General features: G+C 40.2%; 1 protein-coding gene across 1 annotated transcript in view; it reads left to right on the plus strand.

Moving 5' to 3' along the window:
* Nucleotides 1-15,436, plus strand: part of TAF4B (TATA-box binding protein associated factor 4b) — a 920,546-nt gene extending 905,110 nt beyond the window's left edge. Inside the window, exon 15 of the mRNA XM_053714992.1 lies at nucleotides 15,133-15,436. Within this exon, the coding sequence (XP_053570967.1) occupies nucleotides 15,133-15,288 (156 nt within the window). The 3' untranslated portion in view covers nucleotides 15,289-15,436. The remainder of the gene's footprint in view (nucleotides 1-15,132) is intronic.
* Nucleotides 15,437-18,087: the final 2,651 nt, after the last annotated feature.

The raw sequence follows: 18,087 nt of genomic DNA on the forward strand, positions 1-18,087 counted from the left end.
AGAGGTAGAGGAAAGTCCTGCTACAGTTGAACAACCTTTTAAAAGGATTGATTTCTTTTTAATGACACGATGAGTCCACAGATCATCTAATTACTATTGGGAATAACACTCCTGCCCAGCAGGAGGCGGCAAAGAGCACCACAGCAAAGCTGTTAAATATCACCTCCCTTCCCTCCCAACCCAGTCATTCTCTTTGCCTACGTTAAGAGCAAGGAAGTGTTAAAGTTATGTGTTATAAAAGATTCTTCAATCAAGAGTTTATTATTTTATTTTTTTTATTTTTTTTTTAAATATATTTTTATTGAGGTTATAAAGCACATTACAGTAGATATTCAACCATTGACAATAAGGATATATCAGTAATTATATACCCCAAAACATATCAGAGAGATAAAGACAAAACTATTCTGGGCATGAAATTTGTACATCTCTGGAAGAAAATCAGAACCATATCTATGTGATAAAGAACAGTGTCAGGTATTCATTTCACTGGCATTATAAACAACGAAATTAACAACCAGAGTCCAGCAAACAAAAGTACAATTATTAGTCAAATATAACCTGAGTGGAGATAGATTGTAATGGAAATGGAACCTCTTTTTTATATATGATGGAAATGGTCCCCAGATTGCTGTTTGTATAGTTATTTTAATCTTGAAAATGGCCAACGTTTGAGGCAATTGGGGGTTAGATTTTATTTGGCCACTTTTGGGCCAAGTTAGCGGGGAGGGGGAAAGGAAGTTCAGCGGGCGAGAGCCGCTCACAGTGAAATAAGGGGGGGGGGGGGGAATGAGGGGCGGAGTTCTGTAAAATGTCACGTTACAGAGAAATTAGAAACATTCTAGTCGTAGGCATTTTTGAAAGCATATACATTCGAGTGAAATTCAAACAGACTTAACACCAGAATCATGCAAAGCTTAAAAGTCTTTATCCCAAAGATTAAATGAGCAGGAACGCTGTGCCCAAGGAGCTTAGGATAAGAAAAAGGAAAAAGGTGACCTGTCTGAGAACAATATGTGGGACTGGTGGGGACAGATATCATTTTGGAGGCCCTACTTAAGGGGTCATACGTGTACTAAAAATTTCAAGAGAGACCAGAAATGTCTATATTAGACTCATTGCCAGCATAAACTGGGGGCGCTGTTTTAGTCCGTTTGCTATACTCAATCTACACCCTTATACTGCAGAGCTCAGTACAACGCTTATAACTGCACACAAGTTAAATCTATATGCTAAAGGTCCTGCATTAAACTCGTTACTATGCATAATATATGCCCATATACAAGGGATCCCGTATAAGACCTGTTACTATATGTAATGTATGAGGGACGCTTCTCCGGTATCTGGGCCTATATAAAGTAGCAAGGGCAAAAAAGTAAGTACTGTGGCATCTGAGCAAGTACACATTCACAATGACAAGATTAAAACAAAGTGTATACGATATGTCTCTCCCTAGCAGTATCTTACGATGAACAATGTATGTTCCAACAGTTTGAGCTAAGTTCCGAGTGTGTGCCCCTGCTAGCCAATCCATGCCTGATGTAACTCAATTCTCAATGGGATGGTAAATTCTGCTAGGTTCAGAGTTGGTAAGTCTACTACATATGATCGCCAAGGGTTGACTGAGCTTGAAATGTGTGTAACGAAGAGATATAGACATAAAATAACAAGTAGAATAAACCCCAGTAGGTACCTCCATATTGTGAAAGTGGCCTTCATAAACTACCTCAGCTGTCACCTCAAATACAATGTTAGGGGTTCATATACCACTAGAAGGGAAGGGAATAGAAAAGTTGCATAGAGAACTGTAATAGCACTGTTGGGAAGACATTCATAACTACCAACAAGTTTCTAGATCCTATAATAACCATGAACCTAAAAAAGATTTGAAAAGGAGCAAAAATTCAACTGTCATCTCAGTTATAACATGAAAATACCCCCAACCGCTGAGATGAAAGGAAACATAAAAATTAACAGTTAGAGCATAACCTTTTAATTGTATAATGTGGGCAGTCAATATTCAACCTATGCCGGACTTATGCAGCTCTAAAATAAAGAAAGGGAAAATGTTCACATGTCCGATGAACTGCCTGGTTATCCGTTGTGCAGGGTGGGAGCTTAGCGGACTCTTATCATCTCCAAGTATAGCTAAGAGCTTCGGTGACCATTTCTTAGGGCTGCCGCTATTAACCTCATGATGGTTGGGGGCTACAGGTTTGCTTTGCCAGTCACTTACGGCTCTGAACATATTGCCTGAGGTAGATGCTTCTCGACAGTGAGATTGTGTAGCGCTCTGATCTTGGCCTGTACTCCCCAGAGTCTGATGCGGCATCTCAGTTAGATAAGTGCTATTCTCAATAGCTCCAGCACTGTCAGCGGTATCCTGAGAGGGATTGTCACCTACAACACTCTGCGTGTCCCACTCTGCAGCAGCGCGTGTATCAGAGGCACACCACATGTCCGATGGTATGAAAGAATCCTCCTCCGGTTCATGCATTTCCACAAGTAGGGCAGAAAAAAGGAGATCAAAATGTTGCCTGAGATCTCGGTAGTGCTGATCTAGGGAGTGCAGTGTACTACGTTCCCAGTGCTCTATGGCATCGATTGTAGTGGGGTTATGTCTCATGGTGATCTCTGATTCAAACGATGGTATCGCAATCCCCAAGGGGCTGTGTGTGGATAGTCTTGTCAGGGGCATATTCACAGCCCACAGGGAGCCCTTAGTATGCTCAAGATAGGTCTCACCTCTATCTCCACGTGGACGTCAATATGGCCGTTCCTTAGTCAGGCTGTGCGCAGGTTGCAGTTGATGGGGGAATGCTCCTGTTTGTCGCTGCAGGTACTCTCTCCGTTACTGAACCTCTCAATACTGACCCACAAGGTATTAGCTATAGCTTTCAAAGATCTAGGGCAGTCCTGAGCGGTCTTATTATGAAGTAAAAATATTATAATAACAGAGCTCTCTCAGCTTGCGACCGCTCAGGTGCCTGGCTTGCTCCGCCCCCCGAGTTTATTATTTTTAAAGTAGTACGAGATTGTGCTGCTTTGTCCTAGGGTGTAGCCGTAGTCCATATCAGTCTCTTCAGCAGAGCAGTGGCTTTAGAGCAATGGGAACTTGTGGGACATAATTCTCACTGTGTCTCCCATATTCTGATGCTGCCCTACTTCTGTAAAGTCTGAGGGATTTTGCTCAGTCTTTTAATTTTGTTTCACAGGTCCATGTGAGGGAGAGGACATCTTAAACAATGTCTGTTTGATCCCTGTGGGAGGACAGGAGCAAACAAACACCAGTGTGGCTATCCGATGAGGATTTATCTAAGTAGAATGTCAAGCATTTAACTTACCCCCCTCTTCACGGTCGCTCATCTCGGTGTATTCACCTGTGTGTGTTAGAGCCCTTAGGTGAAACTTCTCAATGTGCCGCTGCAAATCCAGCCCGGAGCTTCCACGCTCAAACAGGCTGCTCGAACTGGCGTCGCACTCTGATGCACCCGGCTCACAGGCGTGACGTCACCAGGCGGATACCGGCTTGTGGGGGGTAAGGAGTCCCCGATTCTTTGTTTCAATCGCTGGTCCTCATGCTTAAAAATCCGACTGGAACTTAGGCATCAAGGGTGATGTACACCTGCTGGCTCCACTGTGGCTTGTTGCAGCAAACGTAGAAAAAGATTTCAGGAGTCGCAGGTGAGGTCAATTCAAAAATAGCATTTATTCAGGTAAAACAGGTCACAGAATGGTGGAAACAGCCCTCCAGTGATACAAGCTTGTATCACGCTTGTATCACTGGAGGGCTGTTTCCACCATTCTGTGACCTGTTTTACCTGAATAAATGCTATTTTTGAATTGACCTCGCCTGCGACTCCTGAAATCTTTTTTTAAGAGGACATCTTAAACCTCGGAACTGCCTTACTGTCGGGCAGACTGAGGTAAGTGCTGATTTATTATCTGGGGGTTTACATCAGGACTCAGAAAAAGTTAGGCACTTTATTCATAGAAGGGACAATAAAGAGGCTCATGGGATATGGGGCACTTTATTTTATTGCACAAAGCTCCTACATTATCAGGAGGCATATGTGGACAGTATTAGTGCAGGAACTGGGGCTGGAAGAAAGCAAGGCATTATGGTGGTTCACATCTTAAACAATATGCACGAGATGACCAAATTTGGCGATGCCCATGATGGGCGGTACTAGAGGAGGCGGTAATCGCATTGTGCGCCCTTTTTTCATTCCTCTTCCTGGTAGTCGGAAGAAGAAGCTTGTCAGCATATTTCCTCCTTTGCATCTCTAGTGAATTGGATGTGTGTTTAGGAACAGTAACTGACGCCTTGTATCGACTGCATCCGGATCTGTTAGGGACCGCCTCCTGTTTAGCAGAGAGGGTCGGTTTCTTCAGACAGGTAGGCACCTCAGCAAAGTCCTGCTGAGGTGTAGAGGTGATCTGCAGGGTTGATTTGTATTGCTGTATTCACATACATTAAAAAGTAAAAAAGTTACCGTTTTAAAATTTAAAGAGACAGTAAAGTTTTTTTGTTCAATGTTAATTTTTACTTAAAAATTCTATATTTTTTTAACCAATGTGAGTTAAGATGGACCAAGAGTCCTTGCAAGCTGTCACCTGTACTTTGTTTTGTTGCCAATGTGGAACCACCAATTCCTTTCTGTTCCTCATGTATTGAGAGGACTTTAAATTATAGGGATAGACTTTTTGCCGAGTCATCATTTTCCAAAGAGGATGTTGTTCAGGAGTCTAATGACAATGCTCAATATATGCCGCAGCTTTCTCCTCAAGCATCCCAAATTTTACCGCCCTCACATGCAGTGCTCTGCGCTTCCTCTCTAGCTCCCACTGGAGTTACTTTAAAAGACATCACTTCTCTCATGTCTTCTGCAGTTCCAGATGCGTTGTCTGCTTTTCCAATGTTGCAGGGAAAGCGGAAAATCAGACATTCAGTAAGCGAGGTTTCTGATGCAGTTGTTGCTATTTCAGATGCCCCCTCCCAGAAACCTGAGGAGGAGGATACTGTAGTAGCATCTGAAGGTGAAATTTCAGATTCTGACAGTGTAATTCCTCTTGCTGATACTGAAGTTGTATCCTTCAGGTTTAAGCTAGAACACCTCCGTCTACTATTTAAGGAGGTTTTAGCTACATTAGACGACAGCGACGCCACGGTCATTGTTAATCCTAAGAAATCCAGTAATCTTAACAAACATTTTGAGTTACCTTCCTCGATAGAGGTTTTCCCTTACCAGACCGAGCTTCTGAGATCATTGCTAAGGAGTGGGAGAGACTGGGTATCCCTTTTTCTCCATCTCCTATTTTTAAAAGAAACAGTCCCCAAGGATGAAGGAGCTGTTTCCACCCTAGCTAAGAGAACTACTATACCCATAGAGGATAGGTGTGCTTTCAAAGATCCTATGGACAAAACGTTAGAGGGGTTACTCAAAATATGTATGTACGCCAGGGATGCTTCCCTTCAAGTTATAAAACTGGGAGCAAAAATGTCAGGTTTCTCTGTTCTAGCTCGCAGAGCCTTATGGTTAAAACCTTGATCTGCGGATGTATCCTCTAAGTCTAAGCTTTTAACGATTCCTTACAAGGGAAAGACCTTGTTTGGACCGGGCTTGACAGAAATAATCTCTGATATTACAGGAGGTAAGGGTCATCTTCTCCCTCAGGATAAGAGAAACAAGCAAAAGGGACGTCAGAGTAATTTTCGTTCCTTTCGAAATTTCAAGGGAAATTCTTCCTCTTCCGCTTCCAAGGGACAGTTTAAACCTTCATGGAGACCCAACAAGTCTTGGAATAAGGGGAAACAATCCAAGAAGCCTGCTATTGAATCAAAGACAGCATGAAGGGACTGCCCCCTATCCGGGACCGGATCATATAGGGGGCAGACTTTCCTTCTTTACTCAGGTTTACGTTTGAGATGTTCAGGATCCCTGGGCAGTAGACATAGTGTCCCAGGGATACAAACTAGAGTTCAAAGGTTTTCCTCCCAGAGGCAGGTTTCTGCTTTCAAGATTATCTGTAGACCAGACAAGAAGAGAGGCGTTCTTACACTGTGTAAGAGACCTCTCCGACCTGGGAGTGATAGTTCCTGTTCCGATATAGGAAAAGGGTCTGGGATTTTATTGCAATCTGTTCGTGGTTCCCAAAAAGAGAGAACCTTCAGGCCTATTTTAGATCTCAAGAGTCTAAACAAATTCCTCAGAGTACCGTCCTTCAAGATGGAAACTATTCATTCCATTCTCCCTTTGGTCCAAGAGAGTCAATTTATGATAACAGTGGATTTAAAGGACGCGTACTTGCATGTTCCCATTCACAGGGATCATCACAAGTTTCTAAGGTTTTGCTTTCTAGACAAGCACTTCCAATTTGTGGTTCTTCCCTTCAGTCTTGCCATAGCTCCCAGAATTTTCTCAAAAGTTTTGGGATCGCTGTTGGCGGTGCTTCAGTTACAGGGCATTGCAGTTGCACCCTACTTGGACGACATCCTAGTCCAGGCACCATCCTTACAACAAGCAAGATCCCACACGGAAATGTTGTTATCCTTCCTGCGATCTCACGGATGGAAGGTAAATTTGGAAAAGAGCTCCTTAGTTCCAAATACAAGGGTGACTTTCTTGGGAACCATAATAGATTCCCTATCAATGAAGATTTTTCTGACAGAAGTCAGGAAATCAAAGATTTTCGATACTTGTCTAGCTCTTCAGTCTACTCCTCGGCCATCAGTGGCTCAGCACATGGAGGTAATCGGGCTGATGGTGGCAGCAAAGGACATCATCCCGTTTGCTCGGTTCCACCTCAAACCTCTGCAGTTAGACATTCTCAGGCAATGGAATGGAGATTATGCGGATTTGTCTCCTCGAATACTACTGGAGCAGGAGACAAGGGATTCTCTTCAATGGTGGTTGTCTCAGGATCATCTCTCCCAGGGAACCTGCTTTCGCAGACCACCTTGGGTGATTGTGACAGACGCCAGCCTTCTAGGATGGGGAGCAGTCTGGGGCTCTCTAAAGGCTCAGGGAGTTTGGACTCAGTCATAGTCTGTTCTACCTATAAACATTCTGGAGCTGAGAGCGATGCTCTTCTGGCCTGGCCCCAGTTAGCCTCGGTCCAGTTTATCAGGTTCCAGTCGGACAACATAACTTCAGTGGCTTACATCAATCATCAGGGAGGAACGAGGAGTTCCTTAGCGATGACGGAGGTAACCAGAATAATTCAGTGGGGGGAAACCCACTCGCTGTCTGTCGGCGATCCACATCCCAGGGGTGGACAACTGGGAGGCGGACTTCATGAGCAGGCAGACCTTTCATCCGGGGGAGTGGGAACTCCATCCGGAAGTGTTTTACAGCCTAATTCTCAAATGGGGTCAGCCGGAAATTGGATCTCAAAGCATATTGGCAGAATGCCAAGCTTCCAAGGTCCAGGGACCCTCAGGCGGTACTGATAGACGCCCTGGCGGTACCTTAGACCTTCAGTCTAGCATACCTATTTTCTCAGTTTGCTCTTCTTCCTCGGGCCATTGCTCAAATCAAGCAGGAGAGGCCATCTGTAATCCTCATTGCACCATCTTGGCCTAGCAGGATTTGGTATGCAGATCTGGTGGACATGTCGTATCTTCCACCTTGGAGACTTCCGTTGAGGAAGGACCTTCTAATTCAAAGGCCCTTCCTTCACCCAAATCTAGTTTCTCTGAAACTGACTGCTTGGAGATTGAAAACTTAATTTTATCCAAGCATGGCTTTTCAGAATCGGTCATAGAGACCATGATTCAGGCTTGTAAACCTGTAACTAGAAGGATTTACTACAAGATATGGAATAAATATCTCTATTGGTGTGAATCCAAGGGCTACTCTTGGAGTAGAGTTAGGATTCCTAGAATGTTGTCATTTCTCCAAAAGGGTTTGGAGAAAGGATTATCGACAAGTTCCCTAAAGGGTCAAATTTCTGCCTTGTCTGTTTTGTTACATAAACGACTGGCAGATGTTCCAGATGTGCAATCATTTTGTCAGGCCTTGGTCAGGATCAGGCCTGTGTTCAAACCAGTTACTCCTCCATGGAGTCTTAATTTAGTTCTTAAAGTTCTTCAAGGGGCCCCATTTGAGCGTATGCATTCCTTAGATATTAAGTTGTTATCTTGGAAAGTTTTATTTCTTGTTGCTATTTCTTCTGCTCGTAGAGTGTCAGAGCTCTCGGCATTGCAGTATGAGTCTCCTTACCTTATTTTTCATTCGGATAAGGTAGTTTTGTGTATTAAATTAGGATTTCTTCCTAAAGTAGTTTCTGATCGGAACATTAATCAGGAGATTGTTGTTCTTTCCTTGTGTCCTAATCCTACCTCTCAGAAGGAACGGCTTTTGCACAATTTGGACGTAGTTTGTGCCTTAAAGTTTTACCTGCAGGCAACTAAGGAATTTCATCAGTCTTCTGCCTTGTTTGTGGTTTTCTCTTTTTGGCTGAAGAGTGTCATACATTTTGCATTTTAAACTGCTGGACAACAACCTCCAGAGAGAGTTACGGCTCATTCCACGAGGGCTGTTGCTTCCTCATGGGCATTCAAGAATGAGGCTTCATGGAACAGATTTGCAAGGCTGCAACTTGGTCCTCTCTTCACACTTTTTCAATGTTCTACAAATTTGACACTTTTGCCTTGGCTGAGGCCGCTTTTGGGAGAAAGGTTCTTCAAGCAGTGGTGCCTTCCCTGTCTTGTCCCTCCCGTATCACCTGTGTACTCTAGCTTGGGTATTGATTCCCAATAGTAATTAGATGATCCGTGGACTCATCGTGTCATGAAAAAGAAAAGGAAATTTATTCTTACCTGATAAATGTATTTCTTTTTTGACATGATCAGTCCACGGCCCGCCCTGTTTTGAAATAGACAGGTTGTTGGTTTATTATAAACTTCAGACACCTCTGCACCTTGTTGCTTCCTTTCTCTCCTTTACTTCGGTCGAATGACTGGGTTGGGAGGGAAGGGAGCGGATATTTAACAGCTTTGCTGTGGTGCTCTTTGCCGCTTCCTGGTGGGCAGGAGAGATATTCCCAATAGTAATTAGATGATCCGTGGACTCATTGCATTAAAAAAGAAATACGTTTATCAGGTAAGCATAAATTTCCTTTTTTTTTAAGGCAGCTGCTAAGCATCCCTCATCTTTTCCCAAGCCTGATTCAGTTTCTGAAATTATTACTAAGGAATGGCAGAAGCCAGATATTCATTTGTTTCATCTTCCAAATTTAAATCTGTTTCCTCTCCCTTCTGTTAAAACAGAGATTTGGCAGACTGTTCCTAAGGTAGCAGGGCAGATTGAAAAGAAAAGTACCGTTGCTGCACTCTATTTAAAAAAAAAATGGTTTTATATATATATATATATATATATATATATATATATATATATATATATATATATATATATATATATATATATATGTGTGTGTGTGTGTCTGTATTAAAAGCACATTAGTCCACGTCTTACATGTTCGCGCTTGTATCCGGCACTTACTCATAGCATGTAAACTTACTTTTGACTGAGTAGGAAAAATGGTAGAAGGCGGTTTGAAATTAGTATCTTTTGCATAAGAGAGAGTTAGTTCTTCATTCATCGTTATTATTGGTGATTTCTAGCTCCTGTAAGACTGTAAGTGCTTCCAAGTCATCTGGACCTTTACTTCGGTCGAATGACTGGGTTGGGAGGGAAGGGAGCTGATATTCAAATCAGTCTTTCTAGTTTACATTTTTTTAAATGTCTTTTTTAATGTAAATTTTGTAATACATTTGTTTAGGTCTAAAAAGATTTTGAATGCATTTGGTCCCTTAGTTGGGGCAAAAGATAAGTCCCTTTTTAAGATTTGTTGTTTGTCTAACGAGCAGGGTCAAACAGTGTTGATCAGAAGGATCAGAAGCATTTTTTTTTAAATTTTATTATTTTCTCTTTTTTCCTTTTGACTGTGTTTTAGAAAATTATCTTAAAAATTGTTTCCTGAGTTTCTGAAGGAACTTGTCCTCTGGTTTTGTTTAGCTTTCAATTTCTGAAAGCCCTGGTATGGTTTAGAGTGTGTAGGTCTGTTTTTAGAGATAAAAATTCTTGGGATTGGCTTTACTTTATTATTATTATTAGTTATTTGTAGAGCGCTAACAGATTCCGCAGCACTATAAACATAGGTGGAATACAGGAAAATATTTATAGGGATCAGACGGGTAGAGGGCCCTGCCAAGAGTCACACTGTTGTAGTCAGCTCTAAAAAAGGTGATCTACAAACAGCATGGCCAGGGCTGTCTTTAATATTGACTGGACCCTGGGCAAAAATGTTCTTGGGCTCCCCCACCCCATGGAATTTCGCTCTCCACCCCAACATCCCAAAATACAACTAAATCAATGTATTTTATATATATATATATATATATATATATATATATAATAGCTCAGCAGTGGATCATCCACTGCTGGGCTAATCATTAAAAAAAAAAAAAAATGAAATAAATTGCAATATGTGAAACTGGACCTAAGCAGTGCTAATAAGTAAATAAAAATATAAATTCCTCCACTGTGGATTCATTTAATATGCTTTTGAATGTGATTCTGGTGTGAGGTTAGCTGGTTAAAGAGTTTTAGGGCAGCCAACAGGAGCAAAGCAAGGTAAAGACTGAGGAGGAAGCATGGAGGTGCAGACAAATATAAGTTTACTGATTGGAACAGCAGAACTACTATGTAAAATCTGAGAGAAAACAAAACCTATAAAAATAAATCTTACACTAATGTGTGAAGTATCAGCATGACACTATACATCAGCCACAGCAGCATATGTCCCTTCTTTGCTAGTAACAAGTTCCCTCTCACCCTGTACTAGACAATGCTGCATGGGGAGGGGCATGTGTGCACTCATTCTTCCCACTGACACCTTTCTACAAAGTACTGTTCCCCTAACAAACTTCAGTTAGTTGATCTTAGGGCCACAGCAGAAAGAACAGGGCTAAGGGGACCAGCAGACTGGATGCTGTCTGCCCAAGGCTTCATGGATATAGTGTGAGACAAATCACATAGCCTCAAGACTGAGGAGAACAGTGTGTGCAACTGCACAGTTGGAATGGCTGGATGCCGAGTTAGGGCTTAGTATTCAGTGCTGCACAGTGCACATCTAAAACAGCACATGGCAATAGCTTGGCATGTCACATGACACCGGCACGGTCTGGCACAGTTTCTCACAAATAAATATAAGCAGAGAACTTTTGACTGTGACAGTATAAGGACTGACTGTGTGTGTTCCCCATGTCACATCAGCAGTCTGGTATGAACCCAACAGAAAGTGATGACGGGGCAGAGAAGGCCCCAGAGAAGGCTACACTAAAGGTACAGTTTGACAGGTAGGAAGAGAACCACGAGAGGGCTGTGTCACAAATGCCGAAAAATTGGAGGGTCTGTTACAAAAGAGGGTGGTCATCAGTATCAAAGGCTGCAGACAGATCAAGGAGGATAAGCAGAGAGAACTGGCCTTTTGATGTTGCTGTAAGTAGGTTGTTGGTATACTTTACTGTGATCTCATGGGATTTCACTGAAATCTCATAAGATTTCAAAGTTAACTTCCTTAACCCCTTAATGACCAAGGACGTACGCCACACGTCCTCAAAAAAAAGACAGTTAATGACCGAGGACGTGTGGCGTACGTCCTTGGTCTGGAAAGCAGCTGGAAGCGATCCTGCTCGCTTCCAGCTGCTTTCCGGTTATTGCAATGATGCCTCGATATGGAGGCATCCTGCAATAACCCCCCTTGGCCATCCGATGCAGAGAGAGCCACTCTGTGGCCCTCTCTGCACCGGACATCGGTGGCCGTTATCGTTGGTGGGTGGGAGCAAGTCTGGGAGGCAGGTGGGCGGCCATCGATGTGCCGAGTGGAGGGAAGGGGGGCGGGATCGGGGGCGGGGGGGGCGGGAGCGCGCACGGGAGCGCGCGCATGCACGGGGGGCGGCGGGCGGGCCCGTGCACGGGGCGGGAGCGGGAGGGAACCGCTACACTACCGAAAAATAAAATTGTTAAAAGTTAAAAATAAAATGTTTTCAAATAAAGAAATAAACATCTAAGGGATCAGGAAGGGGTGGGGGGTTGGTCTTGGGGGGGGGGAAAGCTACACTACAGAAAAGGGCATTTTTTTTTTAAAAAAAAGGCACATTTGTTGCTAAACTGGGTACTGGCAGACAGCTGCCAGTACCCAAGATGGCGCCCATTAAGGCAGAGGGGGAGGGTTAGAGAGCTGTTTGGTGGGGGATCAGTGAGGTTGGGGACTAAGGGGGGATCCTACACAGCAGCATATGTAAATATGCCAAAAAAAAAAACCCAAAAAAGCCCAAATATAGCTTTTATTTTAGTACTGGCAGAGTTTCTGCCAGTACTTAAGATGGCGGGGACAATTGTGGGGTGGGGGAGGGAAGAGAGCTGTTTGGGAGGGATCAGGGGGTCTCATGTTTCAGGTGGGAGGCTGAGCTCTACATTAAAGATAAAATTAACCCTGTAAGCTACATAATTAACCCCTTCACTGCTAGCCATAATACACGTGTGAAATGCAGCGGCATTTGGCGGCCTTCTTATTACCAAAAAGCAACCCCAAAGCCATATATGTCTGCTATTTCTGAACAAAGGGGATCCCAGAGAAGCATTTACAACCATTTGTGCCATAATTGCACAAGCTGTTTGTAAATGATTTCAGTGAGAAACCTAAAATTGTGAAAAATTTAACGTTTTTTTTTAATTTGATCGCATTTGGCGGTGAAATGGTGGCATGAAATATACCAAAATTGGCCTAGATCAATACTTGGGGTTGTCTACTACACTACACTAAAGCTAAAAGTATCCCTAAAAGCTCCCTACATGTTCCATAATTAACCCCTTCACTGCTGGGCATAATACACGTGTAGTGCGCAGTGGCATTTAGCAGCCTTCTAATTACTAAAAAGCAACGCCAAAGCCATATATGTCTGCTATTTCTGAACAAAGGGGATCCCAGAGAAGCATTTACAACCATTTAAGCCATAATTGCACAAGCTGTTTGTAAATAATTTCAGTGAGAAACCAAAAGTTTGTGAAAAAATTAGTAAAAAAAGTGAACGATTTTTTGTATTTAATCGCATTTGGCGGTGAAATGGTGGCATGAAATATACCAAAATGGGCCTAGATGAATACTTTGGGATGTCTACTAAAAAAAATATATATACATGTCAATGGATATTCAGAGATTCCTGAAAGATATTAGTGTTCTAATGTAACTAGCGCTAATTTTGAAAAATAATGGTTTGGAAATAGCAAAGTGCTATTTGTATTTATGGCCCTATAACTTACAAAAAAAGCAAAGAACATGTAAACATTGGGTATTTCTAAACTCAGGACAAAATTTAGAAACTATTTAGCACAGTGTTTTTTGGTGGTTGTAGATGTGTAACATATTTTGGAGGTCAAAGTTAGAAAAAGTGTGTTTTTTTTCAATTTTTTCCTCATATTTTATAATTTTTTTTATAGTAAATTATAAGATATGATGAAAATAATGGTATCTTTAGAAAGTCCATTTAATGACGAGAAAAACGGTATATAATATGTGTGGGTACAGTAAATGAGTAAGAGGAAAATTACAGCTAAACACAAACACCGCAGAAATGTAAAAATAGCCTTGGTCCCAAACGGACAGAAAATGGAAAAGTGCTGTGGTCATTAAGGGGTTAAACTGAGGAGGGAAATAAAGTCACTGTGCTCCATATGCCTGGGACAAGCATCCTGATTTGATGCTTAAAGTCTCCTTAGAATAGGATTTGGCTCCTGAGGAAATTTTTAGGTAAACTATCATTCTTGTTTACATAGAGCTGTTCAGGTGATATTTTCAAGTCAGCGTTTTACAGATATGCTGTATCACTTTCAAGGGATTCGACATGTCCCTTTTAATTCCCTTTAAAAAAAAAATATGCTGAAAGTCAGAGAGAAGGGAGCTGCATATAATATATAAACATACACTAGGATAGGGAAATATTCTCTTTACAGAAATATGAATGAGGGAATATACTATTTTTTACTGTATATGTTTGTATGTGTGTGTGTATATGTGTGTGTGTGTGTGTATATATATATATATATATATATATATATATATATATATATATATATATATATTGCAAGTTAAGGGGGCACTCAACAATCCAAGTTAATATTCTTAAAAACAATGTTTTGGCTGTCTGTGGAGCCCTTTCTCAAGACATTACATCAATATTGATTAGTCACATTATTCTGGACATATCTTTTCTAACAGTGGTTCTGACTGTTCAAGTACCTCCCTAATATTTTTTTTTCCACAACTATGTAAAAATAGGCTTTCAGTGTCCATTCTGGTATAAGATAGGTGTATAACATAAACAAACTATGCAACTAGTTTTTCAGCACCTAGCATTGTCACATATGCCTACTGAACTTTTAGTTATGTGCTTTTTATACTTTAGTTGCCAACTTTGTCATTGACAAACCCTCACCTTTTAAACAAATATAATTTATATTTTTTTTTGCATAACCAGCACTGTTATATTAATACACTTTTTACCTCTATGATTAACTTGTATCTAAGCCTTGTCAGACTGCCCCCTTATTTCAGTTCTTTTGAAAGACTTGTATTTTAACCAATCAGTGCTGACTCATAAATAACTCCATAGGTGTGAGCACAATGTTTTCTATATGGCACACGTGAACTAACGCCCTCTAGTTGTTAAAAACTGTCAAAATGCTTTAAGAAACTGGCATATGAGCCTACCTAGGTGTAGCCTTCAACTAAGAATACCAAGAGAACAAAGCAAAACTGGTGATAAAAGTAAAAAGGAAAGTTGTTTAAAATTACATTCCCTATCTGAATCATGAAAGTTTATTTTGGACTAGGCTGTCCCTTTAATACCTCAAGGGAGGAGCCTGCAATACTTTGAATATTACCTTAATGTGCTGTCACTATGAGTGTAAAGATTTGTCATTGGGTAAAAACTTACTGGTACGGTACCAAAAAGGAATATTACTCTTTGTTTGCATTTGTTATGACTTTGAACTTTTATCAAATATGCTAAAATGTAGATTTTTTCTTTGCTAATCTGTATTTCACCTCCCCCCCCATTTACAGGAGTTTTGCACATCTGGATCCGCTGGTTTTGGTTTTTCTAAATCATTACATATTCCCAGAATAACACGTGTTAGTCTCAAGGATTTAATATACTGCATGGAGCAAGAAAAGGAAACCAGGCATTCCTTATCATTATATCGTGCATTCCTAAAATGAACTTTAAGAATTTTGCCAAAGAAATGCTTAATGCTTTATTGCACTATCCTGAATTTTGTTTCGGGAAAACAATCCTTCCAGAAAAAAAAAAAATGTTTTTGGTTTACAGGATTTATTTTAATATATAATTAAACATATTACAGCAACAGTGTCTTGCTTTTCTTTGTGCAATGAGTGGGTGAGTGGACACTGCATGATATTACATTGTATACAATTTAGTAAATTTAGATATCATTTCTAATTTTTCTATACCCTGGAGCCTACTTTTACCAAGTTTTAGTTGAACTTTTTGTTATTTTTTTGTGTTTAATGAATACACTCTTTAATACATACAAGTTTCAGGACAAACTGCATTTCTGCTATTTCTGATTAATGCAAATACGTTTTGTTTGCATTACATTGTGCAATTATTTCCTTCTCAGTTTTGTCAATATTGTAGCAAAGGTAAGACCTTGGAATGAACAACAGAGGTGCACATCTTCAGAGCTACAGTATATGGTTCTTGATCATTCCAGGGACTATTACTTATTTCTAAAGTTTATTTTAATTTTTTTGTTTGTTTTTTTTGTGGTGTTTTGTGTTTGTTTTTGCAGTTATGCATTTCATTTTACTTAAAGTACTATGTGAAAATTGAAAAAAAGATAGTGTATTGCCTTAAATAAAATCTCTTATATACACATTTGCTGCTGTAAAATTGAATTGCTAAAAAAACAGAATTATAAAAGGTGTCATAGTGAAAATTTTGGATTATTTTTATTTTTCTTCTCTTTTTTTTATGCAGCAAAGGATTAAATTAGCAATAAATGGACAGTAAACATGGGAACTTTAAATGCATAATTGTTTAAAAAGTGTGGGGGAGTCAGTGAAATCTGTTTTCTTTCATGTAATTGGCAAGAGTCCATGAGCTAGTGGCGTATGGGATATACAATCCTACCAGGAGGGGCAAAGTTTCCCAAACCTCAAAATGCCTATAAATACACCCCTCACCACACCCACAATTCAGTTTTACAAACGTTGCCTCCCTATGGAGGTGGTGAAGTAAGTTTGTGCTTGATTATCTTCTGTGATATGCGCTTCTCAGCATTTTGAAGCCTCATTCCTCTCAGAGTACAGTGTTTGTCAGAGAGATGTGAAGAGAGTATCATCTATTGATTCCATGGTTTTCCTCACGGGAATTCTTTTCAAAGGTTCTCTGTTATCGGTCGTAGAGATTCATCTCCTACCTCCCTTTTCAGATTGACAATATACTCTTATATACCATTACCTCTACTGATACTTTTTCAGTACTGGTTTGGCTATCTGCTATATGTGGATGGGTGTCTTTCGTTAAGTATGTTTTCATTGTTTAAGACACTCTCAGCTATGGTTTGGCACTTTATGTATTAATATAAAGTTTTAAATATATGTATTATACTTTGCCATGAGTCAGGTTTTTGTATATTTCCTTTTTGCAGACTATCAGTTTCAAAATTGGGAAACATATTTAGGAAGTTATTTTTTCTTACCTGGGGTATAGTCTTTTCTTCAAATTGACTGCTTTTTCATTAATTTTCACTGGCAAAATTAGGCTTGCGAGGTCGCAAAATGCTGATATTTATTGCGTCATTACAATTGTGTGATATAGTGAGCGCTGGGAAGCTTAAAAGGACTGTGAGGTATGGATATGTTAAAAATGGAATGTATTTATTACAGTTAATATACAATGAAAATACAATATAATACATACAAATTAAAAAGCTTCTAAAATTCTTCCTAAAATCTCTATGGATCCATGAGATATAAGTCTTAAGGATATAGTGTTACCTATATCTGTGGTGTTGGAACAAATATTACGTTAGCTCCGACAACAGTCTAAGACCATAGTATTATGGTCTATAAAGTGCAGTTCTATAAAGAAACTATTTGAGAGACATAAATTTCTTCATTTTTTCAACAAATTTTATTTCCATTTTTACACAATTGGATTTCTCCTACACTTTTATTTATATTGTATTTCTATCACTTATACTTTTATACTGTATCTGTATTGTTGACATCTGTATTATTGACATTGTACTACGCCAATTTTGGCCATTTACATCACATCTGCTGTTTGTAAATATCTGTGCTTAAACTGCACTTTATAGACCATAATACTATGGTCTTAGACTGTTGTCGGAGCTAACGTAATATTTGTTCCAACACCACAGATATAGGTAACACTATATCCTTAAGACTTATATCTCATGGATCCATAGAGATTTTAGGAAGAATTTTAGAAGCTTTTTAATTTGTATGTATTATATTGTATTTTCATTGTATATTAACTGTAATAAATACATTCCATTTTTAACATATCCATACCTCACAGTCCTTTTAAGCTTCCCAGCGCTCACTATATCACACAATTGTAATCACATCCCAAGTCCACTAGGGGACTTTTGCCAGTGAGCATAAGGCTGTAAAATACTAGCGCTCGGTCTACCACACACACGTATTTATTGCGTCATTCTTGGCGTGAGAATTGTTTTGCCGCAAAGGTACATTCGGTGGCGCAAATTCGTCATTTCCAGCATCTTAGTTGACACCAGGTTTCCTTGCACAAGGTTACGTCTGCCATGACGCGAGTTGCGTTATTTCTGGAAGTTGTTAGCGGCAAAAAAAAATTTCATTTTGCATTTTAATTATTTAAAACCCACTTCCTCTATGCCTCTTGCATTTTTTATGCTCAAAGGGCTATGCTGTTTGCATTTTTTTCTCATTCCTGAAACTGCCATATAAGGAAATTGATCATTTTGCTTTATATGTTGTTTTTTTCTC

Source organism: Bombina bombina, chromosome 5, assembly GCF_027579735.1.
Source record: "Bombina bombina isolate aBomBom1 chromosome 5, aBomBom1.pri, whole genome shotgun sequence".
NCBI classification, from domain to species: Eukaryota; Metazoa; Chordata; class Amphibia; order Anura; family Bombinatoridae; genus Bombina; species Bombina bombina.